The following is a 20,534-nucleotide window of genomic DNA, read 5'->3' as shown; positions in this document are numbered from 1 at the left end:
AAACAAAACAATTCGTTGGTGAGTAAGTTATCTTTCAAATTTCAAGTTTCTGACGTACACCGCATGTTATTCTTGCCAAATTATGGATATTGTGTAATGCTTAACCCCTTAATTGCCGATTAACAAATACACTCTTAATGCTCTTATTTGTTTATTATTTAATCACTGCAAACATATCACACTGCACTCAAACATTATGTGTTATCTTTAGAAATGTCTATGTTAGTGGTATTTATGAAATATCACTTAATCTACAGTTTATTCTTATAGTTTGTTTATAACTAACCGTAAGTATTGATATTACGTGCCACTGTAGTCGAATGTTGTGGCAGATGGGTACAAGTTAAAAGGAGAAAAACAAGTTTATCTGAGGTTGTAAGAGGGTATGTACCTCGGCTGGATGTGACTCAGCATGTTAACATGTTTAATATTTTAGCTTGAAATCGTATTCCTCACTGTTCTTAGAATGACATAACTTTAAAAATGGCGTCCTAACATACAACATGGCTGTATCAGGTTCAAAATGTATAAACAATGTCAACTTTGACTTTATAATTGATTTCTGTAGTGAGTGTCAGGGTAAATTACTAAAGTGAGAATTGTTGGGAATTCAAAATTAATTTAACAATTTTGATCAACATAACAAAACTGGAAGCATAGCTGACCTGGAGAAATGTTCCCATTCAGCTATGTTGGCTTTAGATTTAAAATTCAATTTGAACTCCTGACAATTCTCACTCTGGCAAATAATCCTGTATATTCTGGGATAATATATTTTATTCTAAAACGTTGCAACAAGAATAGATTTATTGTATCAGGTTACTAGTGTGTAGTTTTCAGCACGACCAGTAGAGGTCAGTCACTGCTGTAATAGCTTTGTATTGCTAATTCCATTATTTTGTTACATGCATTTAGATAAAATCCCAATTACTAAACCTTTAGTAGATAATCAGGACTTTAAAGTAGCATATAAAAGTGAAATTATAGTAACAGTTACAAATCTTTACTAATTTAAATTCTGGAAATGTACATTTTTTTTTTCAAAATTACAAAAATAATGACTCTGCTATTTAAAACCAGAAATGTATTATTCATCATACACAAAAAAAAAATACAAAAAAACAATAATAGTACATTTTCATTTCCATGGTGCTATAGTAAAAATATTTAGGTACATAATTGACAGCGATGGTAAATCAGTTATACAATAACAAATTTCATCTACTGGTAAATATAGAAGGAATATTAATATGTGCCATTCTTCCTAATAGTATGGATGATAAGACTGGATTCAATCAAATATATGCACTAATACAAGTTTCGTAGCTTAATCAAAAATAAATAGTTACTGTTTTTTTCAATTGTAAGTACAATAGGGCCTCAAAATCTCCTGTATTTGTCAGATTTTGTATTGTTTAAATGTATTGTACCTTTTGTCTTTTTAATTGTATTCATGGTACCCATGTACAGAATGTGCTTGTGCTTTATAAAGCATAATAATAATGATAATAATAATAAAGTTATTTTTATGTAATGCAATTTTGGATTAAAATGAATGCATTTGTAAGAAATAGGGTGCCTTCCATGATGAATATTTTCTATTTAATATATTGACATATGCATTGTAAAGGTCTGCTGTGTAATAAGACAAGATAAGATATCTGGTTTCGCAATAGAATACCATAGAAAACCATGAAGGTTGTGTTTTTCCAAGCAATCCTGTCCAATCTACCCAGAAATCAACCCTAACTGGTCACTTTGTACAGAATGTTATAGTATAGCTGGGGGGAAGAGATCAAAGAAAATAACTTTTGTAAAGACATAACTCTCTGGGAAAAGTGGGTTGGATTAACCACTTTTTGGGAGGTGAAAGGGATTCTGGGATATGTAGTTAAGGACTGCAAGAATCAGTCTTTAAAGGACAACACCCAAGGAGATCACTCTTCTCTCTTTCTCTTCGTCTCTTTTGGGGAGGACATGGTGAACTGATAGAGACTGTTCCAGACAACCAAAGATGAAAGTGCAAAGGGAAGATCTTCATTTAAATGTTTAAATATTGCCCTTTTACTATGTATCTTTTGGTTTTGCACTGGATATGGTTATAAGGTGTATTATGCATTTTCCATTTAATATTTGTAACCGTATCCCAAATCAATATTACCAATACATTTATTTTATACACTGGTATTTGTGTCTTATTTGTCACACATTCTCGAAAAGAATAACCTTGTAAGAGGGTCATCATTTCTTACAGATTATAATTTTTGAAATTGCACATACTTGTTCAGTCAGTAACACAGTTCTGAAGCAAATAATTAATTGCCATCAAGGCTTAAACAATATTTTAATGGCGGTTGCTAGTGGCTTGGGGGATCCATACCCACTGAGGAAGATGTGAAATAGTCTTGATTGGTTCAATTTACCCAAGTTCCAAGGGGAAATCTAACTGCTCAGCCATGTGCCCCTTCACTTAGCTGAGGTATCAAGTACAAACATTTTAGGTGTGCCCTCATGGTCTCCAGGAGCTTCTCAATGACTCAGAGCACTGAGGCCAACACGGAGTCATTGTCTAAGTACTGGAACGGCTCTCCATAACCCTACTTTCAAAATATTTATTTTATTTAATACTAAACTATACCTAGATGGAATTCTGAAAACACACTAAATTCCCATTCTAAGAAAAAGTACATACTTATATTCAGTAAAACCATTGCAAACCTGTTTTAAACCTGTTTAACATAATGAGAAGACAACTGCCAGAAATAACTGGTACAAATTGTTTTCTTTACACAGATACTCCCAAAACTGTTTAAGGACATACATTCTCCTGTCAATGAGAAATTTGCTAACCTTGAACGCTAAACAAACAAATAATATAGAATTAAATGAATACTTTTCTATACCTTAACAGTAAGTACATTTACAGAAATAATGAACACTTTGTCTTATTCCAAATATCAAACAGATTACATCAAAGCACTTTGAGCAAACAAACTAACTTATTAAAAAAACAACATTTTAAAACCATTGTGTTTTATTGCACTTTCAACACTCTTTTAGGTGGTGTTAAACCTTTGCAGTGGTGATGATAAGAATTCCAAAAGCCAGGGTACTAGTGGTGAAAACAGAGCTCCTTTTTATGGTAAAAGCCACTGCAGGCTGACTTAGGAAGCCAGTTATTACTGGTGCAACACGTATTAGATACTGAGATATTTTTTACCTGCAGGTTTTTTATGACTATCTTATAGTTATTGAGTATATTAACCCCTTAAGAACCAAACTTCTGTAATGAAAGGGAATTTTAAGTAGATTACATAAACTTGTTTTTGATACGTTCAGCAGTATACAATCCCACCAGATATGATAAATAGTGCCTATGTTTGATAGGCATCTCCAACAGAGATTTGAGTTTGACTTAGAAATTCTATACATTCGTTAATTTTTTAATGGAGGCTGTGCGAGTCACATGCAGGAGGTGTGAATAGGGCAGCATTATCAAAGTGATTTAGTTCCTAAACATCAGTGAGACTGCAGGGGCATGATCTATACACCAAAACTGCTACATTAAAAGAGCACCCCACTGCCCAAGTTGCAAAAAATAAATAAAATACAAATAAATGACTGTTTACTAGATATAACCCAAAGCATACATGCATTTTTCATACATGTATTCATTGGGTGTATATCTTTAAAGAGCTTGGTATGGCTGCAGATCTTATGAACTGAAGCCCTAGCAAGCCCTCCCTTTTTTACCCAGAAGGAAATCAAATAACCAATCAAAGGCTTTTTAAAGAGAGACTCTCAATTGGTACCCATGTGCACCATTGCATGTGCACGCATCGGCTCATGTGCACTCGTACACCATTGTGGCGTTGGCTTGTCTGGTCTGAGGTCTGTGGATCTAGACTGAGGTCTGTGAGGGGGAGGCAGGCACACTCAAGTAGAGCATGCCTGCCACGTCCGTTGGCTCAGGGGAGCTAATGGAAGGAGTCTGCATACCTCCTTGGCTGTTTGATTAACAGCCAGGGGTGTTCCTTATTTAATTTATAAAAGTGCTGATTTCTAACAGAATTCAGCACTTTTATAAACTGGGGTCAAACTAGGATACACTTCACCAAGCTGAAGTGCCTTTGGGGTGTCGAGTAGTCCTTCAAGCTAAAGTTGTCTTGGAGCTTAGAGTGTTTACGTTTTTAATAACAGTTTCCTTATAGTGATTTACACCATCATAATGTAGATCACATTTTGTTTTTCTTAGCACTTACACTAGGGAAGTAGATCCATTGTCTGAGTTCAGTTAACCTCAAAAGCGTGTGATCATGTGTGATCTGCAAAGTGATCTTTAAACTGACCTCCGGGTAGAACTGATTTTAGAGGCAGTGTAGTTTAAGCAAGGCCACAAAATCAGTGGCAAAATTAACACAATGTAATTTGCAATATTACATTTGTAAACGTGTTTGCCAATTAATATTCCTTTTGCTGGTGTGTGTGTGTATTTTGGGCATTCTATGGCCTGACAGGAGGCTTCTTTACTGTAAACCTCCCAGCAGCAAATAAACTGTTAAAACGTGTAAAACAGAAGCAACCTACTACTTCCTCTTTCCTTGCTGCTTGCCTTCAGGTGAGTCTATTCTAATTATCATACATTTCAGCCATTTTTTTATTGCATTTCTACTCACAATTAGTCATACACGATTTTGCTCAGTACTTTTCCATCTTGTGGGTGACGTCCACTTATTTATCTTACCTAATATTGGGTAACCCCCATTTATATTCAGTTTGGGTGACACCCAACTGTTACTGGGGAACCCCTCCTTATAATTGGGTGACCCCCAATTTTTATGTGTATATTTATTTATTATTTGTCAGATCCTTATTTGCATTATTTCATCAATTACATTTCTTGTTTAATATATTGCATCTAATCCTGCTTTTTAGTTTCAATCATATACAGAACTTGGGTGTTTTTGTCCTCAAGAAAGTTCAGATCTTGAACTGAAATGTCGACCTGTGTTGACACTCTTTCAATAAAATAAGTTTTTAACTTGTGGAAATCCCTAGAGTATTGATATCTCCCTATTTTGACTATATACTACAGAACTTAGATATTCCTTCATCTTGCATCCAAGCTGTCTAAGCAACCAGCTCCTGCTGTCACTGCTAACCGTAAGACCTGACTTTACTCTGCTATTGCAGAATTACTTCCAACAGCACTGGCTGTTTTCCAAGATCAGTCCAATACTATTACCAAGACTACACTCCTACACCGTTCTAAATAAAACTAGTCTCAAAATCTCTCTGATCATGATGGGGCTCCTTAAAAATGCCCTTGGAAGGGTAACAGCTCTTCTGCCGGTAAAAGCAAGATGCCTGCTAAAACTCCAAAATAAAGACATTCCTCTTCATCACAACAACAGGATTTAGATCCCTTGGAGCAGGGCTGGATTAACATAGGGGCTGATGGAGCTGCAGCTCCAGGCCCAGGCCCATGGAATAGGCCCATTGTAAAAAAAAAAAAAAAATGTTTTTGTTTTTTTACTTTTTTACAGACTACTCTTAGGTTTGCCACCTGACTGGTATTTTAAGGCACAGCTGGTATTGGAGGCTGTCTGGCCGTGACGGTATTGCAGTAATACCGGCAATACAAATGCAAATATTTGTCTCCGTATAAATGGAGATTGCTCTGCAATACCAGCACCGGTCAGTAGGGGGTCACTGTGTATGGAGAGAGGCAGGGATAGCAAGTTACAGCATCTCCCTGCCTCTCTCTACTCACTGATCTGCGGGGGAGCAGCTACACAGAACAGAGAGTCCAGACAGCAGCTCCCAGCCTGCAGAGACAGACTACAGTTCAGGTATGTGAAGGATGGGGGGAAAGGCAGCAGGGAGACATAGGGACACTGAGACACTAAGCGACACTGGGTGACGTTGGGACACTGGGAGATGTGCGGACACTGAGACACATGGGGACACAGACACATGGGGATGCTGTGAGACATAGGGAGACACATTGGGATATGGAGACACTAGGGACACAGTGTCTCCATGTCTCCCAGCCAGTGTCCGTAGTGTCTCAGTGTCCCCATGTCTCCGCATGTCCCCTGGTCTCCAAGTATCTGTGACACCAAATCTCTGTGTCCCCATGTCTCTCAGTGTCCCCATGTCTCCCAGCCAGTGTCTCAGTGTCCCCATGTCTCCCAGTGTCCCTATGTCTCCCAGCCAGTGTCCCTAGTGTCTCAGTGTCCCCATGTCTCCCAGTGCCTGTGTCCCATGTCTCTGTGTCCTTAGTGTCCCCATGTCTCCCAGTGTCCCCATGTCTATGTCCACAAGTGCCCCATGTTTCCCAGTGTCCCCAAGTGTATGTGTCCCCATGCCTCCCAGCCAGTGTCCCTAGTGTCTGTGTCCCTATATCTCTCAGTTTCCCTAGTGTCTTAGTTTTCCCAAATGTCTGTGTCCCCATGGCTCCCAGTGTCCCCTAGTCTCCCAGTATCTGTGTCCCCATGTCTCTCAATGTCCCCATGTCTCCCAGTGTCCCCATGACTCCAAGCTAGTGTCTCAGTGTCCCCATGTCTCCCAGTGTCCCTATGTCTCCCAGCAAGTGTCCCTAGTGTCTGTGTCCCCATGTCTCCCAGTGTCCCCAAATGTCTCAGTGTCCCCATATCTCCCAGTGTCCCCTTGTCTATGTCCACAAGTGCCCCACGTCTACCAGTGTCCCCAAGTGTCTGTGTCCCCATGCCTCCCAGCCAGTGTCCCTAATGTCTGTGTCCCCATGTTCCCAGTGTCCCCATGTCTGTATTCACAAGTGCCCCCATGTTTTCCAGTACCCCCATGCCTCCCAGTGTCTCTCAGTGGCCCCTAGTATCCTAATGACATGGGACACACTGAGACATGGGGACACTGGGAGAAATGGGGACACAGACACTGGGAGACTAGGGGACTGGGTGACATGGGGACATTGACACTGTGGTACATAGGGACACTGATGTCAGGCTGGCCTTTCAATTCTTTGGACAGACATGCCCCCTTTTTGGGCATGTTTGCCCCTTTTGGCAGTTCTGGTCATATGATTCGCGTCAGTGGCGCACCCTTTTACCCCGCCCATGGACACTGCTGTTATGGGGTATGGATTTACTTGAAAGATGAAAGCATTAATTAGATAAAGAGATTAGCATAGAGTATGTGTTTTCTTATAGCTGCATCCTTTGAGTTTCCCTCCAACACCAACTCCATCAGATACATGACTCTTGAGAGGTATGACTGTTTTAGTGTTTTTGGTCGATAAGATTCTGTAGTTAGGCCCCATCATAATTGTCAGCACCAGGCCCACTGGGCTCTTAATCTGGCCCTGCCTTGGAGGGCTCCACATCTAATTACAATCTCCAGTTTGTAGATGAGTTTCGTGCAGGATACTGGGATGATGACCTTCCTTTTAATGAACCAGCGACTACTCCACGATAAGTCAAGGAGTCCTTTGTTAAACTTTCCCACATTTCTACTCCAGTTACACAACAGAATCAGTCATCTTAGACCCTGTTAGACTCCCAAAGTCAACCTTTGTTTGAATAATTAGGCACTTGTGCTCAGCAGAGTAAGCATCATCCAAACACATTGCGCAATTTTGTAGGTTATGACTACACAAGCCTCAAAGACATTAGAAATAAACTAAGGACCGAGTGTCTTTGACCAAATAGTCTTGACAAAGTAGCTATCACACCAGAATTCTAACCCCATTCTGGACACATTTTTAAGCAAAACTGGTAAAGATCCTCATAAGGGTCTTCAGCAGAGCTTAGCAGTGCAAGACAAATTGCTCGATATCGCTGTCCCTCTTATCAAAATTTTTAGTCTAGCAGATAACACTTTAGCAGACAATGCATTTAACTCACACATAGTACATGATTGAACGTTTACCTCACGGTTCTGGTGTTACCTCCAATTCATTTGGCATCACAATCTCTCGCAATTCACCTGACTCCCTTTTGGTCTCTTTTCTGCCCCTGTTGAAGAAACTGTTTATGGCTCAGTCAGGTCCATCATATACCTAGATGATATTCTATTAATGGCTAAGGACCCAGAAACTTTTGACCTTCAGATTCTCGGGTTGGATGGAAAACCATCAAAAAGGACATTAGAAAATTACTATGCTTCCTACACATCTATCTTCATGACTTAGCAAGCCTTGAAGGACTCCTATCAGCCTCAATTCAGGTCATTTTCCTGGGCCCATTACATTACAGAGTGATGCAATGCCTAAAGGCTTATTATCTGTGGAAATCCGCATCATAAGAATAACTTATTTCTCTTGGAAGTTGGATTGTTGGCTCCACTAAATGGAGGCCTGGAATTGGAAAGCAATATTCAGTTTCCTATCAAATGTCATCCTAGAATCAGAAACCAGTCTGTCAGGCTGTGGAGCAAATTGCTCAGCTCTCTCTACAGAACAGCTTTGTACCCCAATCAAAACAAACTTTGCACATCAATTGCTTCAAATTGATTGCCGGCTCCTTTGTGGTTCACAGCTTTGCCAGGGACTTCTACAATTGTTGATTAGTTCTTTGGATGGGCAGTGTTTTTGGCTGTCTGTTACATGAATCATTTAGAGGGTTCCCGTTTCAAACTCATCTCGGACTTGACAAAGCAACTTTACCAATTTTGTTTAGCCAGGAACTTCTCTATTCGAGCAGAGCATCTTCCGGGTCCTGACCACCTTGTGCAGACTGGCTGTCTGATTCTCTCAAGCAATGGGCATTTGGACCCATGCATTTTCCATCATCTTCATCTGTCTTGTGATCCTCTCTAAATAAACCTCTTTGCTTCACACTTGAATTGCCAGAATGATGCATTCTTCAGCTGGCTACTAGACCCAAAGTGTTGAGCCGTTAACTCTTAGCGTTTCTTCAAACGTTAGCGTTTCTTCAACAAACATGGCCGATGTTGAGAGATTACGCCTTCTCATCATTCTCCAAGATTCCCTGAACCGTTCACAAACTTACAACTCTTGTTCTTGTAACCTTGGCACCCCATCCTCTTGGAAATGTTGGTGGATTACCGTCTTCTTCTATCTGTGATCTTCTCCAAGGTCCAATAGGAGAATTTCACCCTTTCTCCCTTCAGGATCATCTTTAGCTCATGGCCTGGATCTTTTCAGGGCATCCTGGAATGTCTCAGGACTTTCGAACACTGCTCGGGGACTACTATGGGATTCATGGACTTCTAAAACAAGACGTTCCAACCTATCCACATGGACAATCTGGAATAGCTGTTGTGTGAAAATGGATATTTATCACTTTTCAACATCTTTAGTTAATATCATACATTTTTTTGTCTTCCCTTTTCGACCAAGGTACCGATCCATTAATCGCTTTTATTCTTCGATTTCCATAGCTCATGTCCCTATCAATAACTTGTCTGTGGGCAGACTTTTATGGAGTATTAAATATAGAAAACAATCCAGGCACTCTAACTAATTAAAAAAAAAGGCAGTTTTATTGGACCCAAGAACCAGAAAACAACATTTCGACCCCTTAGGGCCTTTGTCAAGCTTGATAAAGGCCCTAAGAAGTCGAAAAGTTGTTTTCTGGTTCTTGGGTCCAATAAAACTGCCTATGTTTTGGAATTCGTTGGAGTGCCTGGATTATTTTCTATATTCAAAACTCTATATTTGGTCATTTTTGGTACTGGGACTTATCCAGTATAGCACCCAAGATTCCAGGACAAATGGTTGAGTGCTCTTCCACTACCTACATATGGTTTTATGGAGTATTAGACTCGCCAGGCCTCCTGCACCTTGCTACACCCATTTCTGGGATGTGGCATAAGTTTTTATCATTTTTGGAAGTATGGCCTTCTAACTTAGATATCTTTTCACAACAACTTTTGGCTAAATTTCCGAGAGTCTCTCATATGAGAGTATGAGATGAACACACTCTCGTCTTTACAAAGGTAAGTGTAAATTTTTCCATCCCACGTTGCACAAAAACTCTTTTCTCTTCAGTGTGCTATCCGTATTTTCTGGACAGATCTTTTCTCTGTGTGGCTCATTGTTTACAATGGTACATCACTCTTACTAGTCCCTTTCACTCCTTCCAGACCCCTCGTTGTCTCTTATGTATGTCCTCAACGTCGATTTTTGTGTCCCACTTTTGCTTGCTGAATTAAATGGCTTATCGGTCTTGCGGGAATTGATGATTCCTTCGGAGTACATTCTATTCGTATTGCGGCAGCTTCTTCTGCCCTCCTCACAAGGAGCTCCCTTTCTGACATGTTTTCCTCTGCTGATTGGTGTAAGTAATCTACTTTCTGTACCCTTTCTTTCCAAACTTCTTCTCACTCACCTTTTCCTTTAGTTTCCAGGCGTTAAAAAGGCAAATATGAACTCCTGCAATGAATTTAGGCATTATTCTAGATTTAGTGACCGAATAATCAAAATTTTATTAAAGACAGGAGGCGGATATTTTCCACCCTTTGTATTTTTTTTCCACCCTGTGATTTTTGGTTTTCATTATTTTCTTGCTTATATCATTTTAGTATTTTTACTATTGTTTATTCTGGTTATCATAAAGCATTTTAGCATTATAGCATCATCCATAATTAGGTGTTCCATTATAACAGTGTGCTTTTGTGTGCAACCGAATTAGGGTCCAAATTTGGAATTCGCCACACCGAATTCGGCGCACAAAAATGACATCAAGAGTTCAAATAAAAAGGTCAGGTATATCCCACGAATCATACACCTCTCCCATTCCTTGTTGCCCTGTTGTGGTGCTTGGTAGCCATTTAGCGTGTTTCTCTACATTGATTCTGGCTAATAGTAATATTCTAGTTTACTGCTTTTCCTGTCTTCTGTAACCCTTTGACTTTGGCTTTCCTTATCTATTGTCCTGTATTCTGTATCCCTTTGACCTCTCACATACTCTGTAATTCTGTTAGTTCAGCCACTATAATGACCGGTATACAGAAAGTTTGTTTGTGGTGATATGTACTGTGTGTTTTGGTTCCACCGGACCCTGACAGAACCATACTTTCACAATATTTTTCTCTTCCTTTTTAGTGTGAAGGATCTTCTCCACCGTCACTGCCTTTCTCTTGTTTCACCTAGTGTGTTCATTTAAACCATTTCCTGTTTACATAGTTGACTATATATCATCCTATTTAGATTGTCCTGGTTTACATGGTTGTCTACATATGGTGTAGCTGCATCAAGAAAGAGGAAGTGGAAGAATCTCAAAGCCCTATATAACTCATATATGAATTCTGATTGGTTGATTCTGTTTTACACATTTTAAGTTTTTCTTTGCTGCTGGTAGGTTTTCAGTAAAGATGGTTAACTAAATATTCACCTCCTGTCTGTAATAAAATTTAGATTATTCGGTCATTAAAGCTAGAACAATCCCTAATTTTTGACTACTGTTTCTAATAACAATGCTATTGTCTTCTAATTTGCACAGGAACATCAGTTGTAGATATGATCCGTTCGTGTCAACCAGCTAATAAGTGTAATATAATGGGAATTGTTGCTAATACTGCTTTGAACATTGGTTTCCTTGTGACTTGCTGTTCTACCGATGACTGTACTCCAACTATACCCACCAGTAAGTATCTTGATAATTAAACTAAAATTAGCCTGATTAACGAACAGGTCCTTTGCGAACCACCTATAATAATTAAAAAACATCGGGCATTATATCACTTTGATACTACTAACTTTTTTAACATAAACACTAGAGAAATCTTAACTATACTGAGGGGCTGCATGCCTTCATTCTGCTTACCCAAGTTCTAAAATAATCTTCTGAACTCTATATATGTTCAGCAGAAGGAAATTCTCTTCTGGGTCAACTTCAATTTTTTGATTAAAACAATAAAAATGCTTTACAAAAAGAAAAGAAAAGAAAGTATTGGCAATCCAGAGAGGAGAAGGAGAAACACCAGAGAAAGTGTCCCATACTCAGCTCCCTACCTGGAGCCAATACAGTTTAAGCAACCCCTAATTACTTATATATCATAAAGGTTAAAATATAACTTTTAATAGACACTTAAAAAAGTCCAAAAAAATAAATGTCAAAAAAGTAAATGTCACAAGGAAATAAATAAAATTGAATTAAGTTAAGGCTGTAGCTTACAGCCCTTCAAATCTAATAGCAAAAAGCGATACAGCCTTGGTCTAGTAATAACAAAGAGGTGGGTATGGTAGAGGGGTAGGAGAGGCAAAATAGTAAGTGCATAAATAAGTAAGAGAAAAGAAAATAAATTCTAAGAGTGGTGTCTATATTGCCCAGATTGCCCCAAATACCCAAATCTTTAACCACCCCAAAATAGTCCTCCTCCCTTATGCACTTACTATTTTGCCTCTCCTACCCCTCTACCATACCCACCTCTTTGTTATTACTAGACCAAGGCTGTATAGCTTTTTGCTATTAGATTTGAAGGGCTGTAAGCTACAGCCTTAACTTAATTCAATTTTATTTATTTCCTTGTGACATTTACTTTTTTGACATTTATTTTTTTGGACTTTTTTAAGTGTCTATTAAAAGTTATATTTTAACCTTTATGATATATAAGTAATTAGGGGTTGCTTAAACTGTATTGGCTCTAGGTAGAGAGCTGAGTATGGGACACTTTCTCTGGTGTTTCTCCTTCTCCTCTCTGGATTGCCAATACGTTCTTTTCCTTTCTTTTTGTATGTACTCGTTATAGGGGTTACCCCCCACAACCATTAGCAACCTGACAATCTCTCTCTACTAGTTTCTTTTTCATCTCAATAAAAATGCTTTATTCTGTGTGAGTTTCAGTTTAAGTATTGATTGACAATATTTGGAGTAGATGGGTAACACATTATTCCCTTATTCAGCAGGTAGCTGTTCTTCCATTAAACCTGTATATCACTGTGAAGAGTAGAAACACAGCTCATATGCTGACTGAGTATCGTGGAAGCTGCATTTCTGCTACAGCTAGGGGAATTTACCATTTGGCTAGCTCAATTAAAAGTTATAAAGAATATTGACTATGCTTACTTTGATCTAGGAGCATTGTGGGGAGACAGGATTTTTTTAATACTAGTAACATTTGGATAGAACATCTGCTGGTGTCACTGCTGGTGTAACCTAGCAGTGGGGGGGCAGTGAGCCCCCCACCCGCTGCTCATGGGTGGGGGCCAGGTGGGAGAATAACTGGTCCTCCCCCATTGTTTTTTAGGGCCCCCACCTGCTGCTCATGGGTGGGAGCCAGGGGTGGATAATAGGCCCCCCTATTGTCATTTAGGGCCCACAACCACTGCTCATGGGTGGGGGCTGGGGTGTGCAATAGGTCCCTCACTTATTGTCATTTAGGGCCCTATGTCCTACATTTAGTTGGGGCATGGGTGGGGGGGCTCGGAAGGGATACTATGTCCCACCTGCTGGTTAATAGATGTCCCACCATGGGGCCATTTATTGGAAGGGGGGGGGCTGTTTTTTTAAACAACAGTGAGCATCCACTTTTTTTTAATCTCCCTTATGCTAATATGGGGGTCATATTGACCCCCATAGAGTGAGGGAGGGCATTGAGGCTTATGAAGTGGCGGGGGGCACTGCTCCCTGTGGCTTTTATTTTTACATATTACAAGGAGGGAGTTATGAGCCAGTAGCTCCCTCCTTGTAATAAACAGAACAAACAAATGAACACCGATATTCAGTGTTTGTGCATCTGAAATTTCTATTCATTCATTCGTCTTTCTGACGAATGAATAGACAAAATTCCCATACGAATTTCAGACAATAGCGAATGCCCTTCATGTGCGGGAATTTTACAGCGCTATCTACTTTGGGCAGATGACGTGTCCCACAGGGCCTTAATCTGCCCACACAAAGATGGCGGTGCCCAGGACCTAGGTCCGGGCACGAAACAAAGTTGAAAAAATAGGTAATATGGGGGCTTAGGGGCATTTGGTGGTGACTAGGGGGGGCAATTAGATGTAGTGGAGTTGGGAGGGGTGTTAAAAAAACAAAAAACGGATGCGGCCATGACAGTGCTACTTTAACCACTTAAGGACTGAGACAGTTGTACAAGTTCAGTTCACCTCTTTCATATTAAATTCACCCACACTTATATATTATTTTGTTCAGGAGAAACAGGTCTTTCCTTTCATATCAAATATTTATAAATGGAACTTAGTTTGATATGAATAAAATATAAACAAAATGTGAGAAATTAAGAAATGTTGTTATTTTTTTAGTTCTGCATGGCATTTTAACTGTGGATGTAATAATACTGTTAGCTGTTACAGCAACAAAGTACACATTTTTGCATACAGCAATGTCTCATGAGTAAAACAGTACGCCCCCATGTATAGGTTTTATTGTGTTTTGGAAAGTTGCAGGGTCAAATAGAGCACATTACATTTTTCAGTTTATACACATTGAAATTTAAAGGACCACTATAGGCACCCAGACCACTTCAGCTTAATGAAATTGTTTGGGTGCCTGGTCCAGCTAGGGTTAACCCTTTTTTTCTATAAACATAGCAGTTTCAGAGAAACTGCTATGTTTATATTTGGGTTAATCCAGCCTCTAGTGGCTGTCTCATTGACAGCCGCTAGAGGCGCTTGCGTGCTTCTCACTGTGAAAATCACAGTGAGAAGACGCCAGCGTCCATAGGAAAGCATTGTAAATGCTTTCCTATGAGACTGGCTGAATGTGCGCGCGGCTCTTGACGCACATGCGCATTCAGCCGAGGAGGCGGAGAGGAGGAGGAGAGAACCCCCCCGCCGCTGGAGAAAGAGGTAAGTTTAACCTCTTCCTCTCCATCCAGCCCAGCGGGAGGGGGACCTTGAGGGTGGGGGCACCCTCAGGGCACTATAGTGCCAGGAAAACGATTATGTTTTCCTGGCACTATAGTGGTCCTTTAATGGTAGCCCAGGAATGAGAATTACCCCCATGAAAGCATATCATTTGCAAACGTAGACAACCCAAGGTATTACAAATGGGGTACTGTGCAGTCATTTTTAGTAGCCGCTTAGTCACAAACACTGGCCAAAGTTAGCGTTGATATTTGTTTGTGTGTGAAAAATGCAAAAAAAAACTAATACTAAAACACAAAAGAAACCTCCAATAGTGTAATCCTGTATACACAATGTCTTATGTAAAATTAAGATAAAATACACTCACAAGGAGAGAGCTTCTAATCAGCTCTTAGATAGGGCTCTGGGCAACACAATCCCCACTCAAGGATAAATCTGGAGCTGTCCTCTTTTGATGTTCACAATGTACCGTATATACTCGAGTATAAGCCAACCCGAATATAAGCCGAGGCCCCTAAATTTACCCCAAAAAACTGGGAAAACTTATTGACTCGAGTATAAGACTAGGGTGGGAAATGCAGCAGCTACTGGTACATTTCTAAATAAAATTAGATCCTAAAAAAATTATATTAACTGAATATTTATTTACAGTGTGTGTATATAATGAATGCAGTGTGTATATGAATGCAGTGTGTGTATGAGTGCAGTGTGTGTATATGAGTGCAGTGTGTGTACAGTTAATGCAGTGCAGTGTGTGTATGAGTGCAGTGTGTGTGAGTGCAGTGTGTATGAATGCAGTGTGTATATAATGAATGCAGTGCAGTGTGTATGTATGAGTGCAGTGTGTGTGAGTGCAGTGTGTGTGAGTGCAGTGTGTGTGAGTGCAGTGTGTATGAATGCAGTGTGTATATAATGAATGCAGTGCAGTGTGTGTATGAATGCAGTGTGTGTGTGTGTGTGTGTGTGTGCAGTGTGTGTGTGTGTGTGCAGTGTGTGTGTGTGAGTGCAGAACATTGGTGGGGGGTGGGCATTTAATTATTATTTTAATATTTTTTTTAATATTATTTTTTTTAGGTAACTATTTTTTTTATTTTATTATTAATTGTATTTTTTTTGTTATTATTTTAATATTTTTTTTATTATTATTATTTGTTTTATTATTAATATTTTTTCGTCCCCCCTCCCTGCTTGTTAGCTGGCTAGGGAGGGGGGCTCTCACTCCCTGGTGGTCCAGTGGATGGGCTGTAGGAGGGGGCTGTCAGGAAGCTGTAACTTACCTTCACAGCAGCTCCTGTCAGCTCCCTTCTCTCTTCTCCGGTGCGTGCAGCTCCCAGGTCAGCTCCCTCTGCAACTCTCGCGGCCGCGCAGAGCGTTGCCACGGTAACCCGTGGCAACGCTCTGACCCCGCAGCTCTCGCGAGAGTTGCAGAGGGAGCTGACCTGGGAGCTGCACGCAACGGAGAAGAGAGAAGGGAGCTTACAGGAGCTGCTGTGAAGGTAAGTTACAGCTTCCTGCCAGCCCCCGGTCCATGTCTGTATTATGGCAATGTAAATTGCCATAATACAGACAACTGACTCGAGTATAAGACGAGAGGGGGTTTTTCAGCACAAAAAATGTGCTGAAAAACTCGTCTTATACTCGAGTATATACGGTAAATGGCATAGGAAAGTGATAAAATGAAATATAGCGCTCACTGTTTCAAACAATAGTACTTTAAAAAATATATATATATAATCTACTCACAATTTCAAGAGCACATTTTCAATGATATCAGCTTGGTTGGTATGATCTCCGCCAAGGATACATGTAGGTAGATGTGGGAGTTCTTTTAGATTAAAAATGTAGATACAGGATAAAAAATACATAAAAAATAAACATGACATTTTGAGGGTAAAAAAAATGTTTACTATAATATACCACACAAAATAAAAACAGATAAAAAAGTCCTGCTATATAATCACAACGCGTTTCACCCATAAGCTTTTTCAAGTGATTACTATTGGTGGTTTCTTTTGAGTTTTAATTCATATGAGACATCAACAACAGAATTCCTCACCTGCACTAAAGTTTTGTCTATTAGAACACTAAGGAGGATAACAGACTGAAATCCAAAAAAGCACTACCTTCAAAAGGTTCTTATCTCCAAAAAATACGTTTTCTGCTGGGATTCTTCAATATTGTTATATCTCAGTATTTTTACATATAATATTGTGTATACAGATATCTGTATAAGATGATCTAGTGTTTCTTATTTGGTGCAGTCTGTTTTTTTCTGTATTTTTATGTGTGATTACACTTAAGGTTTAACATTTTTAGGCACCGTTTATCAATTGTTTGCTTTCTTTATTACATAACAGAGTTGGGGAATCCTTGTAAGATTTACTGCTTCTTCACCTACAGTATATAGTGAGCACCTATCTTTCAATTATTATTATTTTTAATAAAACCATGTTTTGTTCTTTTTACTTTTATCTCCTTACCTTACAGTTCCATCTATTAGTAATGCGTTCAATGGACTGACGTGTCCGAGTTGTATATCAGCAAGTTCTGATTGTACATCTTCAGAAACCATGCTATGCCAAGGAGAGGAGAATAAGTGTGTTCTTTACACCACAAATTCAATTAATGGTAATGTCATTATGCATTAATATATAGAATACATGCAAAATGTTCATCAAGTTAAGAGTCAATATTTGACAACTAATCAAAAGTCTTACCTTTGATTCAAAATGACTTAAAATATAGTTACTGTTATTATTACAGTTTACTGCTTTCACATATAACTTGAAATTACAAACTTAGACCACCCAGGTGCAGTATATATACAGTAAATAAAAAGATAACTACTTCCTTTTTAGTTTGGTATAACAAAGGATTCCTCTCAATCCTCAATACATATGGAAAAATAGGATATACCTAAACATATAAATAAAGAGAGAAAAAAAACTCATAGGGGAGTAACTTCAATTAGCAAATAGCCCCTTATTTCAATGTTACACTCACAAAATTGAAGCAATTTTCAGGCTCATCAATTGTGTATATTCTCACGAATTCCTCATAATTCAAATGATGAATGATTCATGTGAAAGATAAAAAGTAACATAGTACAGAACTGCTATAAAGTATAAATCAGCTTTAATGGTTGCACTTACAGTGTAAAAGGTGTAAAAAAAGACCATCAATACAATTCTGTATGTCCCATCAGCATGGAGTAGGAAAATCTTCACAGAAGTACAAGGCAGAAAAATCATATGTATAAAATGTAAAAACAAAAAAACAGATTAAACTCTACGCATTTCGTCTGTAATATCAGACTTCCTCAGGAGTGAAAAAATCAAGTAGTGTTCATATAAAGTGCATCATTCATCATCTGAATTATGAGGAATTCGTGAGAATCTACACAATTGATGAGCCTGAAAATTGCTTCAATTTTGTGAGTGTAACATTGAAATAAGGGGCTATTTGTTGATTGACATAACTCCTCTATGAATTTTTTTCTTTCTTTATTTATATGTTTAGGTATATCCTATTTTTTCCATAACTTGAAATTACTCAGAAACATACAGTGTGTGTTAAGCAAACCACATTTTATAAATATCATATATATGTGTTACTTTATTGCAACTGTTGAACAAACCGGCAGGATAGATCTGGAGCTGCGCAGAGAGAGGCCATCAGAATCCCTTATGCCCAGTGTTCTGCCACATGACCATCTACAATACAATTACTTGGACATGTAGAAATGCTTTGTACTTATTATAGTTTAACTGTCTTCATATTCACTCTATCAACACAGTAATACTCCTGCACAAGAAACATGCCATATATCTTACAAGAACAATTTTTAATTTTTGTAGGAATGAGTGCTATTCGTGGTTGCTCTACTCAGGCTCCCTGTGACATTGGTAGTTTTTCTGCTACTGCCAGTGGTGCCTTTCTTTCTATGTCATTTATGTGCAACAGTGCGACTCCAGGTACGTGTCTGACAACCCTTTTTAAGTGTTTTTAGTATGAGAGATTAAAGTGGATATTAAGACAACTTCAAGATCAATTATTGCCAGCTTACATAATATATTTTTAGCACAAAATATTGTTGTTGGCAAACCTAATAAATATAGTTATACAATGGAAAAATCAAACAGATTGTGAACAGTTCTATGAATAAAATAATTTGATACAACATTGTAAATATGCTGTATATCTACTGTATATATAATCATGTAATGTGACAGAATGGTAGAGAAAAGACTGTCCCTCGCACTTCAGTTCTTGTGGAATACAATGTCATTAATTGATTAATTAATTAATTGATTTTTAATAGTAATGCGTACTAAACTGTGCTTTCAAAGTGTCAATTAAAATGGTACAAAATGTCAAATTCCAAATCTCTGTTTGTTAAGTTTAAGGCTCTGTGATAAAACTATAGACAAAGTATGTTCCTACAAGTTCTATTCAAAATGAGGCAGGCAAATGAAGGAAAATTACTCCTGGGATGCTAGCATACAGGACTTGTGGTCCATAACACAACATTAATCTGATTATTATAATCAACTGTAAGAGTGTAGGCATATCTGTTACAGAGTATTGCAATGTGAAGTAAGAGCATTAGAGCATAGTTTTTGCAAGTCCAGCACGGTGTGGGTTTGTGCATGGTAGACTTGCTACACGATGTGTTACGTCATCCGATTGTAAGAGATCCTGATCGTTTCCTCAGTCAGTAAAGTTCCAACCATGTAGACCGTTATTTGCAGTAGTTCATGGATCTCAAGAGTCCAAAAATAAATAATGGTCTACATGATTGATATTTAGATGCCATGGGATCCCATAAACTGAAAAAAATCCCTCACATGTTGGGGTAATAAAGACCCTCTGCAGGGGATCTCCCATTGCCCGAATGTATGTTGTCACATTACCGGTCAAAGGAACAACCAGGATCTCCCAGGATGACCCAATAATCCTGTCCTGTCTAATTTACACCTCTGACCTTGATCATAACATGGTGATCATTTATTATGGGAATGAAAGCCACCACGTATTAATAAATCACACGTTTCCATTGTTTGAATTTTTCCTATGACAGAAACATTTCCTCCAATTGGTTAACGACTATGTAACTTAGCTGGTTTTACCTGTCCACAAAGTCTGATTGGAGGGGTATACATAAAAACTCCCTCTCTGCCTCACCTTAGATTATCAGGGAACACTAAAGAAGGCATTGATCTGCTACAAAACAGCTTAATTTTGATCAATCTATTTATTTTATTCTAAACCTAAATGTTTGGGGAAAAAATAATGTTTTACAGTTGTTTGATTTTACAAATGAGGGGATAAGGTCACACAGTGTTAATATTGGTAGCATATTTCAATTTAGTTTTAGTCATGGTCTTTTAACTAAAATGCCATTTTAGTTTTTGTCGTATTTTAGTCATCTTAATTGTTTTAGTTTGGTCTGATTTTAGTCAACTAAATCTCAATAATCTTAGTCGACAAAAATGTTACTAAAAATGTTAGTCGACAAAATTAACACTGACATTGTATTGCCAACCTATCACGTAGCTCATTGAAGTGGTCTGGGTACAACATCCCATGTCCCTTAACCCTACAGAGGTTTCTGATAAACTGCAATTATTACCCCTCCACCACTAGTGACTGACTAACAGACAGCCACTAGAGGGACTTCCTGAATTGAAACAGAACTTTGGTGTATTATCTGATGCCGGACATGCTCACGCTCAACATGAGGACTTCCAGCGACAGATTT

At 38.6% G+C, this 20,534-nt stretch overlaps 1 protein-coding gene across 1 annotated transcript; it reads left to right on the top strand.

Annotated features, from left to right (window-relative positions):
* The first annotated feature begins 10,677 nt into the window (after positions 1-10,677).
* On the top strand, positions 10,678-19,876 carry LOC134576734 (phospholipase A2 inhibitor and Ly6/PLAUR domain-containing protein-like). The gene is made up of 5 exons (XM_063435449.1): positions 10,678-10,708; positions 11,445-11,588; positions 17,261-17,401; positions 18,631-18,747; positions 19,854-19,876. Exons 1-5 carry the CDS (start codon positions 10,678-10,680, stop codon positions 19,874-19,876), a joined length of 456 nt encoding a protein of 151 aa, XP_063291519.1.
* The last annotated feature ends 658 nt before the right edge of the window (positions 19,877-20,534 follow it).

This window comes from Pelobates fuscus, chromosome 11 (genome assembly GCF_036172605.1).
Source record: "Pelobates fuscus isolate aPelFus1 chromosome 11, aPelFus1.pri, whole genome shotgun sequence".
Lineage (NCBI taxonomy): Eukaryota > Metazoa > Chordata > Amphibia > Anura > Pelobatidae > Pelobates > Pelobates fuscus.
Note: the sequence above shows the minus strand (reverse complement) of the source record. Positions and strands in the feature narration are given on the sequence as shown.